The 14,960-nt window shown below is 38.2% G+C and overlaps 1 protein-coding gene across 1 annotated transcript in view; it reads left to right on the top strand.

The window, feature by feature from the left end:
• The window catches only part of MMRN1 (multimerin 1), a 48,465-nt gene that overhangs the window by 25,761 nt on the left and 7,744 nt on the right, over nt 1–14,960 (top strand). The window contains exons 4-6 of the mRNA XM_075751613.1: nt 486–584; nt 4,645–4,818; nt 9,767–11,746. Of these exons, the coding sequence (XP_075607728.1) occupies nt 486–584; nt 4,645–4,818; nt 9,767–11,746 (2,253 nt within the window). The remainder of the gene's footprint in view (nt 1–485; nt 585–4,644; nt 4,819–9,766; nt 11,747–14,960) is intronic.

Genomic DNA, 14,960 nt, shown 5'->3' with positions numbered 1-14,960 from the left:
TCACCATTGTCTTCAGTAGGAAGATTTCTGTGGCTGAAGATTTGTGTAATTTGTCAAAAAATAAAAGGTTTCAACAAACCTGACTAATTTTGTGGCTATTTAAAAATAGAATTAATTTTACAGCTGATAATCTTTGTATTGTCTTTGTATTGATGTTTTATATTGATTTAAAATCTTCCTCTAGAATTTTTAGCCCTGGAGTTTTCAAAATTCCGTTCATTATAGGGTGAGTTCTGACATTTTAGTATTAACACCAACTTCTGCCAGTCTCAGGAAGCCAGTTACAAAGTCATTCACTGTCTTCATCAATGTGGTCCTGCACTGTATTATAGATGGACTAAGCAGATAACAAAAGTCACTGCTGATGATTGGGCTTTGGTAAAGTTGGTTTAGAATAGAAAGAGAAAGCAGTCGTGGTGGAATCCTGATTGTCATGTTCAGTGTTTCACTCATTTCCTTTCCTTTCCTTTTTCTCCCTCTTTTAGCTCAAGAACAACAGCCACTTATACACAGCAACCAGGCTGAAAGCAGCAGAACTGTCAGTGAGAGGACACCAGGAGCTCCTCAGAACCCCAGTGGGCCAGGTCAGCTGTTATAATTACTACCACCCCTAGCCCAATCACTGACCATACGACTTGCTAAGATCACTGCAAAAACAATTTGAGAAAACCCCTGTCTGCTGAAGGGACCTGAACAAAACATTGTAATTTCTAGCAGTCATGGTTCAGCAGTATACTTCTCTAATAAAGATAGGCAGAAGAAACTGATTTTACAGGTACCAGTAGCTTAGCATTTATAGAGTGTCTTGTGACTAAACTAAAACCAGGAAAGTAATTCTGCGTAGAAATATTTAAACTGTTATATTACTGAGTAAAATAGATGAATTAACAGAAAAAGAGGAAAAAAAAAAAGTCAAAAAACCCAACACAGCCAAAAACCCTAAACCCCAAATCTAGGAGTTGTATAGACTAGCATTGTTCATAAAAGAAAATGTAGTGATGTTAATTGTATTACCTGAATGCATGATCATTGTTATATGTTTTCTTATAAAAATTGGTGCTCTATTCAAAATCAGTACAATGACACTTCAAACTTTAGCAAGGGCACCTTAGGTGGTTTTTTTTAAGTTACTCCATCTAGGATGATCAAATAACTAAGCAACACAGGGACAGTTTACAGCTTTAATCCACAGATATTTGAGACTGTTTCTTATTACACTATTCATGTTTTCACTACTGTGTTTACTTCAACCTTTTAGACCATAAGGTTTTGGAATATAATGTCAGTGTTTTCTTGCAAAGTTATGTACAGACCTCAGCATTGTAAGAGATAGATAGTAAAAATAATGCTTTTATTTAAATAGCAATCTACATTGAGAGGTTACCTTAGGTGACTGCTGCATGAAAAGCTTCATCTCTTAGTCTCTAGAATTGTTGGGTGTGCTCACTTCCCTTTATATTTATTTTTCATTACCATCTGTATGATTTTAAGTTTACTAGCATAAATGTTCCAGAAAATTAATTTCATATTTGTCTGCATAAGTATTCATGGGAACAGAATTTTATTCATGCCAGGCATGTTTGCACACTCACTAAGCTGGGAGCAGAAACAATCATGGTTTATCAGATTATTCCAATTAACCACGAATTCAAATATTAACACTTCACTATAAAGAAACATGAAAAGTTATCCATGATTTAGAGATATTCAAGTAGTTAACAGACTATACTATATTCCAGTCTGTACCGCCTGAAGGACGGTGTATATGCCTTTGAGGATGTAGAGATGTTGGTAACACAGAGTTATTTAGAAAGTCTGCATACTCAGAGTACTGCCAACAATCAGCATATCGTGTTTAAATAACAACAAAAGAAATACGTGAAATATGCTTGAATAAGGGAGTTGTTTGAAAAAAATTATTCTCTGCTTATGATATACTCCCCAGCAGTGAGAGAGACTGCATTTGTCAGGTAATTTTTTGGTGGCAAATTATATGCAGGTTACTTGGCAGCGTTCTCTACGTACTGTCAAATGAACTTGTAGTTTACATGGTGAGGAGCCAGAAGATGGACAAGATGTGAAAGTCTGTAAAGGAGGCATGTTCCCTGAACTTTCTTACTACCTTTGTTTTCTTTTGGATGTGTTGATGTTTCGATTACGGATGTCTGTGCTGGCTTTTTGTATAATCATCAGCTGTTACACACTATGGTGTTAGTGTCACTCACGTGGTTGGCCTATATCTGAAAACATTTTATGGAACCAAATAATAAGGCAAGTTATGTTCTCAGGTCTGTGTTTTGCAGTTGTCAGTAGACTGTTCTGGTCCTGGGATGTTCCTGGATGCTGGGAGAACAGGATGTCAAAATCTAGACTGCCACAGGGCTTTATGGAAACAGTACACATGTATGTACTTATATCCATATATGTGTTTTACTTTAAAGCATAATAGACAAATAGAAAAAATAGAAAGCATAGGCAGGAGAGGGAAAGACTGAATCTGGCATGAAGGTCTAGAAAGGTATTTTCAAATGGGAGTTAGAAAGGAGAAGGCTGTTTCCCCTTGGTGGTATTGTGTGAACAACCAAGTTTCCCACTGCTAGAGGGAGGAGATTGTTGTCTAGCTAGGCAGACAGGACCCATATGAAAAAGTGAGCTTGATCAATAGGGCATTAAATCATGCCACTTCTCTCCATAGGAATTCTGCTCTGAAAAATAATTCTGAAATTGGAATCTGAGCTCCATGTTAATTGCTTTTCAGTTATTTTTAAATCAAATGGGGTCAGTTTACAAGGAGAGAGATACCTGTTCTGGCTGCCATGACCTGGGGCCAGGATTGACTGCCCTGCTCTGTCATACCATCAGCAGCTGCCAGGACTCTACAAGCCAGATTGTTTCCAGCTCCCACTATGCAGCCATGCCACTTTTAAACCTCACTTTCAGGTTCATCTATGCAGCTTGTCTTCCCCCTTCAGTAGGAACTGACGGAAACCAAACTGAAGAAAGCATTGCACCCTGCAGGTTAGTTATCAGTTTGGGCTCATGACTTTGCATGAGCTAGTAATGAATTCAAATCACTTTCTCGTAGTAACAATTCAACCAGGAGCAGAGGTATCCAGACCTGTCTCTGTCAGAGTAGTGTTATGATGAAGAGTATTCAGGCAAAGAAGATCCATCAATGGCTTGTCTCCACGGTGCCGTTGGGGAGAATTGCCAGACTCTAAACTAGGTGGTTGAGTTATAAACACAATTTTGTGTCTGTGTAAGTAGACACCATGGGCAAAGTAAACAGCTGGAGATGCTAACATCCTAACCTAAAACAGCCAGCCTTATTCACCAGGCTCTACCAATTATGAATTTTACAACCAACATGCCTCTACAGGAGAGTGTTCTCATGGGTGTTGGCATGCTTCATCTGCACTGACTTGGGTGCATTTAGTGAAATTTCTGGATTTTCCTACATGCTATCGGGTTAGATATGATACATTTATTTTTTTATGTACTAGAATCTTGAAGAATAAAAGTCTAATCAGAATAATATGCCCTTTTACATAAAACTTGGGGTTTTTGTTGTTGTAGTCTTTAGGCCCCTGTGATTCTACATGATTGCTGATTATAACTGTTTACTGCCAAGGGACTTGATACTGATGCCATAATGAAAAGTGACATAAGATCAATAGCAATACTGTAAATTTACGCTAATAATTATTTGTATGTACTGCTAAAGAATCTCCTGCACAGCAGTTTATGAAGTCACAGGATGGCCTGAATTGTGTTAGGGTAGTATATCGTGTGTCTAAGGTAGGCCATTTAGGCTGAAGTGTTGAAGGAACTGAAAAGATTTCATATCTTTGCCTACAGGAATTAGAGTATTTAATTTTATCAGCATCTTCTGAAAATCCCAGACTGAGTCTCTGTCCTGTCAGATGGCTAGCTGAAGTCATGTGGAGTCTTAATTTGCAAGATCAAGGCCTCCTTCACCACTACCAATCTTAAAAGCATCCAGCTAGGCCTTATTATGCCTAGAGAGACTACAAGTGTCAGAAACAATTTGGGCAGGTTTTAAAATAAACTTGACTTCACAGGTTGGGCACCTATTCTTAATGACAGACTAATGGTTATTCCAAAGTCATTTATCTATTAGCTGTTCTTCTGCCTTGCTGCTGTTTTAAACAAGTCTTTATTTTGACTCCAACACTGAAAAGATGATATATTCCTTCAGAGACAAGCCTTGCAAATTCATGAAGTTATGTTATAAATGGTAAGTAAAAATCAATGCTTTTGTGATTGTGTTAAAGGAGATAGACTAAATGAGAGCTAACTGAATACCCTGTAGGGTGCTAGGTGGAGGGAGAATGGCATTATGCTGATTAAAATATGCTAACCATTCAAAATACTCTTGTAGAATTATAAATATTTTATAATGGATACAGATGCTTCAGTAATTAGTGCTGTGCTGCTGAATGTTACTAATACATGATACATGACAAAAATCAAGATGGTTCACTCAAGATTAAAAATTCAGAAACTTTTCACCCCACTTCCAGCTAATGTCTCTCAAGTCAAGTGCACTTTCTTCCTGCCCTCCCCCCCTCCAATGTTTTAACGTTACTTTTTTTTTTCTTCTCATTTTATTCTCACACCAAGCACTTACACAAAAAATGAACGAGAAGATTAGCAGCCAGGAGATGAAACTGACTTTTCTACAGAAGAAGGTTGACAGCATTGCTGCTGCAATGAATGATGTGAGTAAGACACTTTCTTCTCTGGAAGGCAAAATCAATGAAGATAAGGGAAGACACTTCCAGTCTTTTCTAAAAGGTAAGAAAAATAAATTAATGTAATCACTCACCCAGTTAAAGGTGCCAGAAAAAAAAAATGCTAAAAACATTCATAGACTGTCCTATTTTGTTGCTCAACACTTAAAGGGAGAACTCTCTTTTAGCTTAATTTCATAATAGAGGGATTTGTTTATTTCAACATTTGTTATGGTATCTTTTATAGCAATAAAAAAATTTACGTTCTTGGGTACTATGTTGTCTACATGGTAACTTAAGCCACTATCAAGACGTTTACTTAGAACTTCTGCAAATGTTCTTGTCTCTGTTTTTTTGTTTATCTGACAGCTGCTAAAGGATGTAGTATTTGCTTTGCTACCAAGTCTACATAATATTCTTTAATGCATAATTTACATATGCAGGGGAAACACATAAGGAATTCTGTATTCATTTTATATATAATATGGCAAACATCCTGCTGAATAATTTGCCTCTGATCGTATGAGGCTACCTTTGGTAAACATCTGTACTCATGTTCAGTAGATGAGAAAGACGGGGCTAGGGATCAGGAGGTTGGGCAGACCCTTGCCAGCAGAATTATGCAGCCATTGTTTGTGAATTCTGCAACAAGATCTGTTTGTTACCCACCTACAAATGGTGCTTAACAGATTGGGGCTGAAGCTTTAGTTTCCTTGATGTGCAATATTTTTTGCATTTTTCAGGAATTTCCCCCAAACTGTATTACACGCTTTAGAATCCAGAGGACTTTTCTATTGTTTAAAAATAGAACAAGGGAACTGGAGCACCTTACATGGAGATAAAATGAAATGAAACAAGCGCTTTTGTATCTCCCTCAAATTTATCAAGTGTGATCCCATTTCTTGTATTTTCAGCCCTCCTCTGTCTCCTGAGTTGCTCGTGCTACATGCTAGATGGCTCTCTTGAACCCTGGATCAACTTTATCCCATCTCTCACTCAGTGACCTGCTTTCACCTCTCCATATATTGCTAGATGGCATTCTTGACCCTTGGGCATACATTTAATTTGTCTTTGAATATTTCCCTTCTGCTTTCTCTCCATTCTTTTTTATATTCCACTCATTCTAGCTGTCATTTTCATGCTATTCCAAGAGGTCTTTTGCTGCATCCTGTGCTCCTGCTTCTCAATTCTCTGTCTATATTTAAGGCTCCACATCCTAATTAAAATGTGCAGTACCAAAAAAACCCCAAAACGTTATGTCACACTTCTCTGCAAATGTGTTTCAAGCCTTTATTGTTTTGATCTGCAATGCTCTATATTTTACCTGCTCAGATGAAATCTCCAGTTGCTGGCCATTTTTTGGTTTATGTTCTCAATCTATCTCCTAATCAAGTAGCTCTAATGAAAATGCTGCTATCAACTGCTTTCCTTGACTCTAATTATAGGCACTCCAATACAGGTTATTCTTGGCTTGTATGTAAGTAAACAGCAGGAATTGAGGGGAGGAGGGGGGAGAGAACAAGGTTAGTGTTTCAGTTGGCTTGTATATGTATATATGTGATGTCAAAGGGCAACTGCAGTTTCTCTCCAAGGAATCAGTCAGTCATATTCCGAGTGGGCAAAGAGCATCCTAAAGAAGCAGGAGCTGGAAGGGAGTTCTTATGCTGTCCTCTAACTTGGTACACATGTGCTGTATAAGCACATCAGACTTGCTAAAAATTACTCTTAGAAACTCACATGGAGCAAAATAGAACTTTCCCCACTACCACTGCCATCCTGAAGCACTGTGCTTTCAAAGCACAGTGAAGTCTGTAGTTGCTTCATGCTGTTCAGCCTTCTTCCTTCTTCCCCTGCTTTTCCATTTTCTTCCCATGGTGCCCGGGTCCTTTGCCCATATCCATTAATCCCCTTTTTTTCTTATCATGGAAATTCTAATGGCTGCCCAGCTTTGTATCAGGGTTTGTTAGGAGTGAGGTCTGTTTCTGTGAACAAACAATTCAATACAGTTTACAAAGTCTATTTCTTGGTTTCATCTGTAAACAGACTTTTGTCCCACAAACTTGTCATCTGTTGATACAGGACAACACTCACTAAGCCCCTCTAATTTGATTAGTGAAACCTGTTGTGCATTCTTTAAATTGTTTTCAGTACTCCGGAGACTGCTCCTACTTTTTACTTAGAAAACAATTGGGTGTTCTCTCTTCAATTTAATAAACCCTGCTTAGTTCTTGCTAGTGTTTCTTCCTCCTTTCACTCCACATCAAGTCTTTTTACAGACTCCTTTCCTCTTCATTATTAAAATGTACACTCCTTTAAAAATGAACTCAGCAATGGAGTGTTAATCACTTCCAAGTCAGGAATGTCATGGATTTACAGCTAGATACATAACCTTAACTCAGTCTTCTGTGTACATACATTTATTTTGCACATTATTCTTCAAATAAATGAAACTGCAAAGGGAGTGTATGTTGACACAAAGTAATTATACACTTTGGATTTCAGCCAGGGAGTTAAAATGAAAATTTATTATCTCATAAAAAGTGCAAGAGATCTTTAATGTTCACAGGTAGTTTGGACCTTTCTATTTCAAAATGAGCAACAGAGAAATTGAGTTACATCCATGAATGTACCCATGTGTATTCTCAGCTCAGTATAAGAATATACCCAGTTGTCACCTACAACACAAATTTGGGTCAGGTCTTTCCATGGAGAAGTGTGCTCCCACAGCCCCTGGTGAATTTTGGAATAGCACTTGCTTACCAGGTGCCTAGTTGTCCTAGACAGCAAGTAGGGGAGAGAATCCCAAAGCTGTCTGTTTTATCAGGTTCCACCTCCTTGATAACAGGAACGTCTGAAAGCCAGAGCTGAGCTCCATACATCTCCTGTGATCCAACTAAATAGAGTAGGAATGGGAGAGAGTGAGGCTGATGATAGTTTCTTGACGGTCACAGAAAGAAAAGGCCAGTATAGACCCTGTGGAAGACCTCTCGCAGCAGGATGGTCTGCTATCAAGATTTGTTGCTGAGGTAAAGAAATTTAATTAATTCCTCACAGAAGGTGTAGAGTAACCTCATTTCTTTCCACAGCCATTGAACTTTTTTCACAGTTCATTGTGTGTCTCAAAGCACAGAACATTTTTCAGCATCGTAAAGTAACCTGACCAAATCATCAGTTACAGTGGTTTCTCTACATGTCACTTATTTTACTCTGCATTCACATCCTGGTTCTTCCTCTCAGCTGCCAGGACATCCTTATTCTCAGGTATCTTATCTTACTGTTTTTCTTTCACTGAAGTTCACTGACAAAGCTCTGTGTCTAAGCGCGCACGTTCAGGTGCACGTTCATGGGTATACATCTGTCTAGTAATTTACTTGCTGTTCAGGTAGTAAAAAGTAAAATAATAAAAGCAATCTCAGTATTATCACTTTGTTTTTTATACTTTGTGTAAAAATTGCCACGACACCTGTGACCACAGTTGACAGTAATTGAGTTTATTGCTCAGCAAACTTCATGCTATATTTCTGCAGTAGCTCTTTTCTAGGCTAGCAAACTTATTGTACCTGCCTATTATATTCTGCCTTGAAAAAAACTCACCATCTGAACAAATGACAGGTTTCTCCCTTAAGCATAAGAGGTGTTTACTGTCCATTTTACCAGACATAACAAAAACTGAGACTCATTTATAGTTCATAAAAAGCAAATATTATCAACTACTTTATCTCTGTTTTCAGGTGGAAACACACAATTCAAATGGATCTCCTGAATAGAAAACGTACTATGCTTCTCTCTAGCTTGCTGAACAAAATAATTTTTATTTGGAATCTTTTCACACCCCTGGAGCCCAAAGTGGCATTTGGTTTCATGGGTCTAATTTCCTGCGATTTTACTGCTCTTGCTGAGAATGTACTTTCAAATAAGGTTTCAGAACATGCCTTGCTGTTTTAGAGATGAAGCAATAAAGTCCACACGATAGAAGTAATCGAGAGGAAAATAGAGGAAGGCAACAGAGAGTTTCTGCCTTTATCAATACAGTTTTAATCAGAGAACCAACGGTCATCAAGGCATTGTAGAGGTTGAAGAGTTTAACTATTATATCACAAGCTGGCTGAAAGTGTTTAGAAAAAAATGTGCAAAGAATGCTTCAGTGATTTAGCTGGATGTAGAGGCTACCTTTAGAGAACAAATTTTTAAAAATCCTTTTAATCTCACACCAGAGCAGAACTACTGCTCTAGTTCGAATATGTTATGCAGCACTCTTGATGAACACTATTTTATGACTGTCTTAACACATCTAAGGCTATACGGAAGACATATTTTGATGTTATTCACAGGAGCAGAATTCCCACACATTCACCTCTGCTTAGTGCTTTTCAGGATCAGTATTCCTAAGAGCTGTTTAAAGACGTGTAGTATGCAAGACTGAAAAAAGGGTTGTACCTTTAAAATGTCTGCCTTTTTCAGCAGCTGTCATGTTACTAACTTCAGATATTCAGTAAGGCTATGCTTTTTATTTGGTTGCTTTCTCACTATAGTGTGGTATATGATCGCTTACCACATGCAATGCAATAGGAAGGTAATAATCTCTGCTTTCCCTCCTTGACCATAATGTTGATAAAGCAGGTGTTTTTTCTTTCCTTTCCCAGTGGAGAAAGGACACATCATTTTCTTATGAGCAAGCCACAAAACCACACAGATCTCCTCATTTCAGTGCTCAGACAGAGCTTAGCTAGGAGATCAAAGGTGATACCACATATGCACATTCTGAGTTTGCCCTTTCAAAACAATAGCAAAACTCCCATTGATTTCAGTAAAAACAGAGCTGAGTCTTCCAACACTATTAGCCATCCTCCACATTCCTCAGCTTTAAATTTTGCTCTATGGGTGAGGAAATTCAGGTGGTGTTGTGTGTTTCACTTCTGTACAGCACTATGTTTGCTCACATTGTGAAAAAAAACTTAGATGTTGCTAACACAATTGTTTGATTGTTTCCATGTTTCTCCTTTTGCCAAAAGGTCTCAAATCAAGAAGTATTAATGAATTAATCAAAGATATTGTCAGAGAACAGTTTAAAGTATTTCAAGGTGAAATGCAAGAGAGCGTGGCTCAAATTTTCAAGACTGTGTCTAGTTTGTCAGATGATCTTGAAAATACAAAACAATTAGTCAAGCATCTGAATGAAACCCAACAAAAATTTGCTCAGGACAAAGACAGTGGGCCAACAAAGCTTGACATTCTGGAGCTAAAGAGTCATATGGTGCAGATGAAAGAGGAAATGACTCTCACTTGTGACAAGCCTATGAAAGCATTACAGGAAAAGCAGAAATCCTTGGAACATAACTTGGAGCATCAACAGTCAAGAAGTGTCATTTATTATGAATCTTTAAATAGGACTCTTACTGAATTGAAAGATGTTCATGAGCAACTGTTATCAGCTGAACAGTCTTCAACCCAAAACATCCCTTCAGCAGATAAAGTCACAGAGTACAATGTTACTGAGTACATGTTCACACTGCATGAGAAAGTAAAGAAACAAGGCATGATGGTGCTGCAGATCTATGATGACTTAAGAGTCCAGGACAGCAAGATCAGCAATCTCAGTGTTACACTGGAAATTCAGAGAGACTCTGTTCTGGGAGTCTGTGATGACATGTTGTCAGAAAGCAGAAGGGACTTCCAAATGCAGCTGGCAGCAACCCAAGAGAATGTGCTTGTCCTGAACAAAAGTCTCTCTGACCTGATCCTTCCATTGGACAGTAAGATGGACAAAATGAATGAGCAAAATAATGATTTGTGCTATGATATGGAGATCCTGCAACCCTTGATTGAACAAGGAGTACCTTTTAGTCTGACTTCAGAGTATGAACAACAAATTCAAGCTGAAGTAATCAATGAGAAGCTTGAAAACCTCACGACTGTCATTAACAGAATGAGTTCTGCAATTAAGGAGCTTTCCAAAACTCAGGAAGGACTGAAAAATGAATCTCAGGCTTACCAGGAACTGTTTGAGAGTCGTGTTAATGAATGCTCCATGGAAATAGAAGATGGATTAAATAAGACCATGCTAGTAATAAACAGCGCTATTGACTCTATTCAAGATAACTATGTACTGAAAGATACACTACGTGCTCTAAGCAATGAGACTGAAGTCTGCCGTGGCAGAGCTGAGAAAATGGACAGTCTCCTGGCTTTCATTCCCCAGTTCCAACAGCTGAATGAATCCCTCTGGACACTGCTTATTGGCAAGAAGTATGAATTCACTTCACAAGTAGCACCATCGCTTTCTGGTCTTCCATACGAGAAGTCTGATAAAAGTATCCTCCACAATTTCAGACGATTTTTCTATATTTTAAATGAAACATCGTCAAAAGTGGACAAACAACAAGAAGACATCAGCCGCCTGGAAGAAAAACTGTTTGATTCTGTGGAGGAATCAAAGGACCATGAGGTTCGCCTTGTAAGTGTGGAGTCAAAGATTTCCAAGTTTTTGGCAAACAACTGTGTCTCACTGAAAAAAACCAAGGCTCCCTCAACAGAGAAAGAACAAGTGGTGTCACTTCAGCTCCAGACACTGAGTTCCAGGATCAGGGCCCTGGAAGCCAAGTCGATCCGCTTCTCAAACAGCATTCCACTTCTGAACAAGACTGCTCACGAGGCCTGGGGGCTGTGTCAGGATACCAACAGTAGCATCCAAAAAGTGAACGCGAGTATACCTGTGCTAATTAAACTTGCTCAGCCAGATATCCCCCTGCTGCAGAGAGGCCTCAAAGAGCTCATCGAATCTGTGCTTGAAATAAAAGCAGGAACTATTTTGACAAATTTAACCCACCATGTTGACATATTGGTGGCAAGTGCAATGAACAACATCACCAAACTTCAGAAACAGGTGAAACCAGTTATTAAGAAACCAGCCCCAGTGAAGAAAGGAGCAGCAAACATCACCATGAGCCTGGCAAGCCGAAGTCAGAGAAACACGGATAATACTATAGATCCAGGTAATACATTTTACTCTACTGAAAATTAGGGTCTCTTTAATAAAAAGACTCATCACCCTCAGTGTGATGAACTGAGGTGGCAGAACTTGACTGAGGATGAATAAAAAGTCCAAAGACTGCCATAAAAAGTGTTTTGGAGGAACCTGAGGTTACTCTAGTCTCTTGCTTACAAGAGAATTCATTTTTCTTATGTGAAGACTCTGCACTAAGGCATCTAGAAGCTTCATTTAATTTTCCTTAATAAATTCATGTCTGATCAGTCTAAGATATATGTGCATGCACATACACTCAGCTGAGAACCTGATCTTCAAAACATAGCTGACAATTTAGAAAAAAATCTGAACTGAACTACAAGAAGTTTCTGCCTGCATCTCAATTAGCAATTTCAGTAAAAAAACCATACAAGCTGGGAGAGGAATATGGAGTTGTATCAGTTCTTTGCAGTGTCAGTGGGGATGAAAAGGATCAAAAACCTGAAGCAAGTAAATACACCAAATGACTGTAATGAGACTTTTGCCAGCTCCTTCAGTACTGCATTGAGGTTATTAGTGCAGTTACAATTACAAGTGTGTTCTTGCAGAATCAGGAGCCCAGCCAATGAAAGTAGGTTTGACTTTAGTCCATCTGGAGAATGGCTTAGATGAGTAGGAGCTGCCATTCTTAAAAAGGACATTTTGAACGTGATTCGCTTCTGAACTGAAATTCAAATGTCATCATATGACATAAATTCGTATGGATGAATTGACAGAAATACAAACTCTGAATTATGACTTTTGGAATCAGACTTGAGTGAAAATCAATAGCACAAACTAATGTTTTATGGAAATATCATTTCTAGGAAAATACAGAAAATGAAGAACAGTTTGGTTAAGTGACTAGAAATCCTCAGAGGACTCTAATTCACGTTAAAATAAGTGAGACAGATTCCTAAATGACAGATAGGCATCCACATACTTTTGAAGACTTTTAAATCCTTTCTGTAAAGCATTCTTAAACTTACAAACATTTCTGAAATTATATTTGGTCCCTACTGTAAGCAGAGGTAGGGGTAGTAAGAGCTACCGCTCTTGTTCATGCGCTAAGACCACGGTCAATCTTTCTTTCCCTCTCCACACCTCTTCTCTCCCTTTCCCGCCCTCCCTCCTTTGTTGTCTCCTTTCCTACATATAGCACTTCTCAGTAATCAATGAAAAGGATCCTTTTTAAAGCCTCAGTCCCATGAGTAGCTTGGCTTCTGCTGAAAGCCAGCCCCAGTGAAGGATTTCAGTCCTGGGTTATCTTTTCAGTCAGAGAGGACACACAGCTGTTCCAACAGGCAGTCACACTTAAAAATGCATGGAGATTTGACAAATTCTTACTACAAAGTAATTTGATTATTTTGATATTAAAAATGGCAATTCTTTCTCAGTCATTTTTGTTTTCTGCCTCTTCCTGCCACTGCACAGGATGGAAATTCAAGACTCTTGTTCAGAATTAAAACTAAGGTAAAAGGAGATGTGATGCCTTTGATCCTTCCAGAGTCGTCTACTTTGTTGGAAAATGTCACTAGTGCTACCTGCCTGCAGCACGGGAAGCTGCCACCTGCTTTGTTTTTTACTCCACATTAATGAATTAATGTATTTCCTATTTATTATTTATCTCATGCTGAATTTTAACAAATAGCTTACTTGATAACATTGGATATATGCTCACTTCTACAGAAAATGCACATCTTTGCAGATGTTGAAAACCCCTATTTTTAAGCACGGTTTCTACATAGCAATGTTTATGTAGACTTTTCCATCAGTAATGAGCCTTTGCACTCAACGATATTTCATGCCTAGCAAAGTCATACATTGCATTTCTGTAAGTTAAAGAAGTCAGACCATTATCCTAATTAACAAGTATCCATCTTCTGCCTGGGTAGATTTTCCTTCTCTGGGAAAGCTTTTTCTCTCTAAGTTCCGGGAGACCATCCAGAGATATGTACCGACTCTACTAAAGTTTCTAGAAGTTGCCTAAAGGCATAACTGGCTAATTATAAAATGTATTTGATCTTAGATGATCTTTTTCCATTCAAAAAGATTAGAATAATATTCTAGAAAGAGGTCAATGATAATTCTCATTGATTCCAACATGTTCAATATTTGATCCTACTCTAACAGATTGGGATTTTCATTGGCTTTAATGTGTTCAGGATTTGGTCCTACTTTCCTCAATAGTCATTTGAAATCAACGGGAAACAATGTGAGTTTGCATTGCATATGCAGTGACATACAGGTTTGGAGACTTCCCATGCTGTGGAATGAAGAAAAGAAAAGGTTTATGTCACCTAAAGGCTGCACTACAGGTATGAGGGATGAAAAACCTAACACTTTACCTGACATTGACTGTAATGGCAATGTAATGGTGAATGAAAAAGCAATGGTCTTAAGACAGCTTCAAGTAGCTAACATAGGGGAGATGACAGCCTTTGAAGAAAAAATATACAGTAAACTCTTCATTAGTCTTTGTTATAGATTATGTCTGGTCCTACCTCCCAATGCACTGTTCTACTGCAGAAATGTGTGGTGCAGTGCAAGGGCAACTTAGCTGAGTTCCCATTTTCTCACTGCCATTTAGTGTTGTCCCTACTCTCTGGAGTACCTAGAGGCTGCTGTGCTTTTCAAAGGTGAATGCACTCTCTTGGTGCATGTCTTGTATTAGTTGTGGTTTTGCTTTATTCAGATTATGCCATCCTCCCATCAACATGAATAACTGAGAGTGCAGCTGTATGTATTTAAAACAATGCATCAGTGTGTGTGAGAGATAATTTATTTTCATTCTTATTTTCTCTGTCTTATTTCTGGTCTTGTTTTCACATGATTTCCATTGTCATTTTATTATTCAAGTCTGCAGTGAAATTAACCTATTTAAATGTTTTGCATCTTGTGTTTTAATTGCACAAGTTTGATAGTTATTCTAGCTCAATTTGATGACCTATACTTCAATTTTGCCTATTTACTCTTTAGACTAAGGGATAGATGAAACTGTTTATTTGGGATTTTTATTAATTTAGTGATCCTGAAATCATCACATTGAAAACATTAGACACCTCATCTTAACAGAGAAGCAGAGTTGCCAGAACCCAAGTAGCTCAGATCACTCTTGACAGTCTGCCCCTACCCAAAACTGGGGTACCTCAGCACCTCTCCTCCTTCCTTTTTGCCCAAGAGCACTGTGTGTGAATCTTTGT

The sequence above is a fragment of the Balearica regulorum genome, chromosome 4 (assembly GCF_011004875.1).
Source record: "Balearica regulorum gibbericeps isolate bBalReg1 chromosome 4, bBalReg1.pri, whole genome shotgun sequence".
In the NCBI taxonomy this organism is placed as follows: domain Eukaryota; kingdom Metazoa; phylum Chordata; class Aves; order Gruiformes; family Gruidae; genus Balearica; species Balearica regulorum.
Note: the sequence above shows the minus strand (reverse complement) of the source record. Positions and strands in the feature narration are given on the sequence as shown.